The following is an 8852-nucleotide window of genomic DNA, read 5'->3' as shown; positions in this document are numbered from 1 at the left end:
GGCCAATATAACAAACATTACCTTACTAAAGAAACGTTCACATAATGTATATTTTTTACATGAAGTACGCGATACAGCTAGGAAATTTTATTGGAAATCTTAACGATTCACTAATAATAAATGAACTAAAACAATCTTTAATGAACACTAATCAATTTTAATGAAAAACTTCGAATGAAAATCATTTGAACTTCACCACAAATCACTAAACTGCTAGCAACACAAACGATCTGTCACACTTTCTGTAAAGACACTTTCCACACTGAAGTTTCTATAACACATTTTTAATTCAAAATATACAAAAAAAATTTAACGATTTTCGTGTAAATCCGTTTCAAATATTTACAAATATTTAAAATAAAAAATTATTGACTATTTGAAGTATAAAGTTAGTTGCTTGGCCGAAGTTACACTCAAAGTGGACGAAAATTTGCACAGTTCACCTATGTGTCTTAATTGTTGACATTTCTTTTTCAAATTTCAGAATATGTTTTACATAAAAATTATAAAATTAAACTTATAAACATGATTATATCTTTGATATATCTTTTTAAATACAAAACAATTTAGAAAAAAGGTATATTTTACACAAATGATGAAAATATAACGAAATATTGTATGAAACCCATATAATGTTAAACTACCTTGTTTTAATGCTGATTTTCCATTGAACAAACAGAAATTGAAAACATTTAACTGCTTATCATTTTATTACTATGAAGAGAGAGAATATAGGATGATTTTTATTCTTGTATTGAAACAACTCCTTATCTTTACTATAAATAATATTACGAAAATTATAAATTCACCAAATCCACACCAGAGCTGGTCAGAACAGTTGTGATCATCCTCGGGAGTAGAACATCTTTAAATTCTGTGTTATTGTGAGGTGTTATTGCAAAAATGCTTGACGGTGTGATATATACGCGATCTTCCGGGGTTTCCGCTGAAGGTGTTAAAGATCAGTATGCTGATGGAAAGGCTGCCAAAGTATGGGAGATCTTCATCGGAGACAAGAGATCCAGGACGGACAACTACAGGAATTTCCTGATAAATCTCCTCAAGAAGCACAACTGCAAGAGAATCCTCGATGTTGCTTGTGGAACTGGGTAAGTCTTTGCGTGTTTTATTAAATTGTTATCAGTAAATTAATGCCAGTCATGCTTTTGCTTTTAGAATTGACTCAATTTTGTTGGTGGAAGAGGGATTTGAAGTGGTATCAGCGGATATTTCGGATAAAATGCTCAAGTATGCCCTTCAGGAACGCTGGGAACGCCGAAAAGAGAAAGCTTTTGATAATTGGGGTGAGTTATTTTGGATGATTTCTTATATTTAAAGTTTAAAGAGTTCAAGATCATTGAAACTTGGCGCAAGAGGACAAGCTAAGTAGAATCGTTATCAGGAAAAGGTCAAGTGTCGTCCGGAAAATGCCACCAAATTTTCTTTATCTCGCTAGACCACAGCAAACAACAACAATTATTGTTAAGCACTTGAGAGTTGTTGTCCGTGATCTTGCAACTCGGTGATCGCGAGAAACTGGTTCCCAGCAACACAATTCGCTGTTAGTTGATTCATTTTGCACCATACCCAAGAAACATTTTTTTACCGAAACAAAAACTTTTAAAAATGTTGTAAATGAGTTTTAACAGATTTTACAAGTGACTCAACATAATTACAGAATGAATCATCCATCAAAATTTCGTTCAATAAAAATATAAATTACTATTCAAAAGTAATTTTACATTTTTTAAAAATCGTTGATAGTTTATTCATCTCAAAAACATTTTACACAGTTCATTATAAGGGTACAAATGAACTTGGTGAAGTGATGATCATGGAAAAGTATTCCGTTTAAAATGTTTCTCTACTAAACGGCCTAAATGAACTGAATAATTCTTCAAAACAAAAAAAAATGGAAACAGACTAACTTGAATAGGAATTATTTAAAATGCTCTTAAAAATAGGGCTTTTACAATAAGAATTAGTAACTACTCATATAGTTTTGAAATATTTAAATTCTAGAATTTAAAAGCTATTTTCAGAACACATTTTTATAGAGAAAGCTCTTTAATTTGTTATAAAATAATAATTTTATCTTATCGTTTTGCGAAATACCATCCAAAGTTTCTGCATGCAGTTACACACGGAATATTTGACATCGTGTCGATTTTGATAATATTTTTCTTCTTACTCTTTCCTGATTTGCATTTGAAGTGGCAAATTTTTTTCTCAAATTGTTACACTATAAAAAAAATGTTTCTGATAGTTTAGTGACCGTTACGACGCGTATTTGACAGAGGTTTCTCGTGACATACTTCTTCGCAATATTTTCAATAATTTTTCAATAATAATTTTATGAAATTGTAAGATATAAATTCCAAAACACAGAAAAAAGAGATGGCAAAGCGTCCCAGCTTTGCGGAGTTCTCGAACTCACGAGAAAAAACTCTCCGTGTATTATCTTTTCGCATACTTTTTCGTTGCATACCGGTTAACATCTATTAAATAATTAATAAATTTAAAGAAAAACACTCCGTAATACAAAATTTGTTTACGAAAAACATATTTTAGAATATTTTAGCATATGGACAAGTAAAACAGCAAATCCGAGAAAGATGCATCAATTACGGATACTTCTCCGATACATTACCAATTAAGTCCGATGCAGCCGGTTTTGAAATTTCAAGATCTTTCACAAAATTCAAACTTAATCAAATCGATTAAAAAACTGGTTGGCCTTTGACCTTTAATAATTCAAAATGGCGTATTTTCTGGTCATAGGTATGTTGGGCTAAATGTTCACCTGGTCTACCTCTAAAACATATTCGAAAATTATTGAAAAAGCTTGGGCCAATTTTGAGAAAAAGCGAAAAAACATTGTTTTTAGAGAATTTTACTTATAGGGGATGTAAAACTATTTAAAAATCGGTACTTAACCGGTTCATTGCCGATGAAGACCAATGCAGTCGGGTTCGAAATTTCAATACCTTTCCAAAAACTCCAAATTTAACCAAATTGGTTAAAAAATGGCCCCTCCAATCCTTTGACCTTCAATAATTCAAAATGACGAATTTTCCGGTCATAAGTATGTTAGGGCGAAATGTCCGCCTGGAATACCTCTAAAACATCCGAAAATCATTTAAAAAGCTTGGGCCAGTTTTGAGAAAAACCGAGAAAACATGGTTTTGGAGGGGCGGAGGGGAAAAATGTCGAGAGATATTGTGTTTTTATTGGGGGTCATCAAAGACTGGAAGTCGATATCTCTTACCGTTTAAGCTCCAGAACAGTGACAAGTTGAAAAAAAAAAACGATTGTATAACTGCTCTTTCTTTGAGTTTGAGCAATAAAATAACTAAGTAGTGCGCAAGATCGTTTGTAAATGTCTGTAAATTCCTAACTGAAGCCTTACAAAAGTTTGTAAATCGTATAATCCACTGAAACGTTCGTACTTAAAAATAGTAGTAAAAAAGCTTGGGATTGTACAAAGCATAGGCACTTTCCACTACTTCTAAAACATTATTTTCATTGGTTAACCCCTTTCAAAATTTTATAGATTTAGAATAAATTCAGGTCAGTAAAATCGCACATACTTACTTAACCGGCGCTACAACCAGTTCCTGGTTTTGGCCTAAATAATAATGCTGGCACAACATTCCATGAAAGAACAAGGCCTTCCTGCAAGGGGATTTCTAGACATGCATTATTATTTTTTCTTGTACGGGATGGGGTTATCAGACCCATGCGCTGTGGAATCGAGTGCAGTGAAGCTCACTGGATGCAATCCGAACACCTTTAACGCTAGAAAAATCCCTGGTGACCTAAAGGGGATTCGAACCTGGAACACTTTCATCATAAAGCGAGTGCTCTACCACTTGACCCATTGAGTACCCTTACACACTTATCGCACATAAACAAATTAAAATCAAAATCATAATCATTTTCATACCCCAACCCAACCAACAAGAAATATCGCACAAGAACTCAAACTCAAAAATAAATCGCATTAAGGTAAAGTGCCCTCGTTCGACCGGTTCCTCGACTCGACCGGTAGAATTATTTATTTATATTTTCTATTATTTGCTATAATATTTAGCGTTTGATCTAACATCATTAGGACATTATTTCATGAAAATTGACCATCAAACACTCAAAAATTGACCCACCGGTCGAGTCGAGGACACCGGTTGAGTAAGGGTACTTTACCTTATATTAAGTTTTACTATAATATTTTAATATTCAAAATTCTTCAAAAAAAATATATAATTTAATGTTTCTTGGGTGTCTGATCACCCGCTGACTCAATTAACTCTATTTGCAATCTATCTATCTAATGTTTCTTGGGTAAATTATGTTATTCATGTTATTTAATCTTTCAGTGATTGAGGAAGCCAACTGGCTGACGGTATCGCAGGATCTAGGCCATTTGATTGGAGATGGATTTGACGCTGTGATCTGTTTGGGAAATTCTTTCGCTCACATGACTGACTCCTATGGGGATCAGCGTGATCAGAAGCTGGCCATTGCGAACTTCGAGAGGTGCGTGAAGCCTGGAGGACTCCTCCTGATCGACCATCGCAATTATGACAACATTCTCAAGACTGGAAGTACACCGTCCAAGTGCATCTATTATAATGTAAGTGATCTTTAAGCCATGATCCGCAAAACCTGACCCGAGATGGTATAAATTTCAGAATCAGCACATGTCTGACATCAAGACCTCAGTGCTGTACGTGAGTGGAAAGCCATCGCAGGTCATTCTGGATTACTCAATCAGCAATGGGAATGAGACAAGGTAACATCCAGTGATCTTCGTATTTTGATTTATATTAATTGGCAAGATTTCAATATCTTCCAGTGAATTCCGATTGTCGTACTATCCGCACAAGTTGGAGGTTTTCAAGAGGATGCTTGAGGAGGTGTTCGGCAAGAAGGCCAAATACAGCATCTATGGAGACTTTAAACCACTCACTGAAGTTCAAAATCCCGGATTCTACATCCATGTCGTCCAGAAATCCGAATAAATACTTCTTTTGTTGAGGAATTCTTGGAAGCCTGAAAAATACTCAAACCCCTTTCGATTAATAAATAATAAACTGGATTTTTTAACTAGAAATCATTCACTGTTAATACGTCAAGTTCAATGAATTTGTACAACTTTCCCAGATGTTAGATAACCAGTGTAACATGAGAAAAATCCAAATGATTTTCACACAAAAAAACTATAGTGTAAGTTTTCCTGATCTTATTGCTTCATCGCGAAACCGGCACCGGCGATTCGTGAGGCGCAATTTGTAATTGGAAAACTGGTTTCTGCAGAAATTGCAATACGATATGTTGGCGTGCATAAAAGTATGCTTGAGTTGCTCGAATGGAAATTCCCTCGACGCTTATGAGCGATAAATTCTGTGTCATCAATTAATCTTTCGCGGGATCTGCATAAAAAGCAATAAAATTAATGCTCAATTTATTTAAATATAATTTCAAATAAATTCATTTAATTACATTTGACATAAATAATAAACTTTCAGTGTTGATTCTCTTGAAGTACGTTTCTCTTGAATGAAATCCCTCTTATTAATCTTCACAGTAAAAAATAAATAAATTATCATCTCTCTTTTTGAATAAATTAACATGTGAAAATTTCAATCTATTGTAGTAAACAATTTAAATAAAAAACCATTTGCTAAATTACAAAATTTTTTAAATAACGTTAAATGAACTGAGAAATGATTAAAGTTAAACCATGTGATGTAATTTTCCAATGCGTCAGAGAATTTTCGAACAATTTTCCACAGCAATATGCAAATCATTTTGGAACGAAACCACAGGCAATTTGGGAGGATGACAAGCTATTCTCAAAATAATTTCATTCACTTCCCATCCCCCAAGATTGCATTTTTTTGCACAATTAACTTGTAATAGCGACATTTTGCACCTCTCTTAGATGTTAGAGCTCTCTTGCACCCAGAGAACTCCATAGCGACTAATCGCCAGGTAAATGTCACGGAAAGTGAATTAATGGACTAACAGGTGACAACATCGTCATCAAGGTATCTGATGGTGGTGAAGGTGGGGGAGAACGGATTTTCCTCTCCTTAGAGATTACCCACTCCCACTCACAAAGTGAAATATTAATCTCTCCGTGAGATGACTATTCTCTCTACGTAATACATAAGCTCGTAAGTAAAGGAGAAATTACTATGAATCTATTAAAAAAACTAAAGATAAGGAACAGCACTTGCTGGTAGCTGTGATTCTTCCAATTACCACGACTTTATGGTTTCACTTTCAGTAAAAAATAAATAAATAAATAAACACTCCCAGGGAATGCAAGATGTGAAGACTTTAAACTTATTTATCATATCGATTTCTTTAAATTCAAATTCTCAGAATTTCAGCAATGCATAATGTATTGGTGCATAAAGGATCTTGTGAATGATGTCAATATAAAATTATAAATCAGCATCAAGAAATTCTTTACATTTTTTTTTCCTTTCAAATCAATTTCTTACACCATTTCTTTTCTAAAAATACTATAAAATGTATGTTTGAGACAATAAAGAAGACAAGAATTCAGTAGAATTTCTTTCAAAATAGACAAAGTTACAGGAGGATGGAGCAATTCCACCTATAAATTGCAAACTGAATTTAAAACTCATTGTAAAACATAAAACGGCGTAATATAAAAACTCAGAGAAAATTCATAAACTTTTCCAGAGCTTTCGGCTCGGTTTCCAAGCCTTCATAAGTGTCTGGAGCAAAAAGAAAAGAGCCATTCATTATTCATCAATTCAATATATAAATTTTTCCCTTGCACTTACTCAAGTATTTCAAATGTTTTCTAATGGCGTTTACACACTATTAGATTTTTTTTCAAAAAATACATTTTTAAAGAAAATTTCCCCTATGCTTGTACGCAGAAACGTCAGAATTTTTTAAAAAAAGGCAATTTTTGACGAAAATTTCTTCTAATTGGGTTGATGACAGGATGTTCACAGGGCATGTAAATAGAATGGGGGCACTTTAAGATTCTTTTTAGATTTTTCCAAAATAGGACCTGTTTTCTAAACTTTCTATACTAGAATAAATTCAATTTTTTTTTAACTTTCTAAGACTTTAAAATACAAATACATATATTCAAGCCGGAAGAGTGGCAAGGTACCCCTGAGACTCGGACATTATAGGGTACCAAGCCAAAGAATCATTAAAAATGATTCTAAAAATCTTAGCCTTATGGTCATAAGGGAAACCTCTCCATTAAGGTAATGGGAAAGAAGAGTATGATGTTGTCGTTCACCGGCAATCAACAACGCTTGTGATTTTCCACGTAGAAATGGAAATTATGGGACATTAAACCAGTTACTATTCAAAGTTGTAGCCAGGTCAATATTGTAAATGGAGAAGAAAAGGGGGCCTATCACCGACCCCCGATAAATACCCTTAGTAAGCGCTATAAGGGAAGATAATTTTTTCTTGAACTTAACTGACAAAATCCGGGCAGTCAGATACGACTCCGTGAGTTTTATACTAGTAGAAAAACGGATAAAAATCAAAAAAGACTACACTTTAGAAATTCTAAAAGATCCTATAATTCCCAAATTACTATAAATTATTCTTACAATGAAATTCACTGATTGTAAGCACTGAAAAAAATACTCGAAGACTTGTTTTTACTTTTAATGTGCTTTTATAAATTTATTTTCTATAATTTGAAGCTTTCTCGACAAAAACAGCCATTGACAGTAGGTACTTCCTGTTCGAATTTAGAAATATCTCAAATGTCAATATGAATTTATTTTTGCTTTGTTAGGGAAAAAATTAATGCAACAGGGTTCATTTCATTATAAATTTTCCTATTGACAAATCCGTTTATTGAAGAACGAAAAGCGCTTCGAAATTAATAATTTTTTTCTTGATATAGGGTTTTGGTACTGCTTTTGTAACAGCAAAATTTTATCTTATTCCCTAAGTGATTTTCACTATCCGGAAATTTACTAAACCCGCCAATCGAGATAATTTATTTTATTTCCTAGATACAGTAGACACTTCGATATCCGGCTGACTGGGGGACAAAATAACATTTAGGTTTGAGAGCTGTATTTTTTTTTGCAATAATTTCACGGAATAAAACAACTTATAATGACATTACTCCCTTTAGTCAATAAAAAAAATAATTCAATTAGCAATAAAATATTTTTGAAACATTAAAAATATTGTGTAAATGTAAACGTATTAATATTTATAGTAAAATTATTATATTTATAATTTAATTCATTAAAAAATTTAATTATTTTTATAAGTTATTTTATCTGGTCCATGTTCATGGAATCTTTGGCTCTAATGAAATTTTAATTTTCATACAAAAAGTAATAAAACAAAATGTGTGGGAAATTGGCACTAAACTCTGACTCTGACAGATTCTGAGGTCAGTTATTATAATTAAACTATGATTGGAATGTACGTATTTATATTAATAAATTAGCCAGTTTATTAGGAGTTGGGAATTTATTGAACTGATATTATGACTGAAATTGAATTGAAATTGAAAATAAAATTCCTCATAAAACGTAAAGCAGAATAAAAATTATTATATTTTGTTCTGCAATAAAATTGCATTTACTAATTTTAGAGAATTGTCAGTCACTTGAAGACCTTCATCTTATCCTTGATAAAAATAAAATATGTTCAGTAGAATTTGAGCTATGCTGTACTAAATATAAAGCAGCTATGATGATAAATTTGCTTGAGTTATACAGACTCAAAATCGAACTTAGATCTTCTTCTACTTTAATTAGGCAAATACCTGTTTTTTCCACAGTAGGGCTACGGATTATTTATCGTGATTGAGTGTT

At 32.6% G+C, this 8852-nt stretch overlaps 1 protein-coding gene across 1 annotated transcript; it reads left to right on the top strand.

Moving 5' to 3' along the window:
• The first annotated feature begins 710 nt into the window (after nt 1-710).
• LOC129809767 (glycine N-methyltransferase) lies at nt 711-5696 on the top strand. The gene is made up of 5 exons (XM_055859827.1): nt 711-1109; nt 1177-1304; nt 4377-4633; nt 4692-4792; nt 4856-5696. The coding sequence occupies exons 1-5, from the start codon at nt 904-906 to the stop codon at nt 5019-5021; spliced, it is 858 nt and encodes a 285-aa protein (XP_055715802.1). The 5' UTR covers nt 711-903; the 3' UTR covers nt 5022-5696.
• Nucleotides 5697-8852: the final 3156 nt, after the last annotated feature.

The sequence above is a fragment of the Phlebotomus papatasi genome, chromosome 1 (assembly GCF_024763615.1).
Source record: "Phlebotomus papatasi isolate M1 chromosome 1, Ppap_2.1, whole genome shotgun sequence".
Lineage (NCBI taxonomy): Eukaryota > Metazoa > Arthropoda > Insecta > Diptera > Psychodidae > Phlebotomus > Phlebotomus papatasi.
This window is presented reverse-complemented; position numbering and strand designations above follow the sequence as displayed.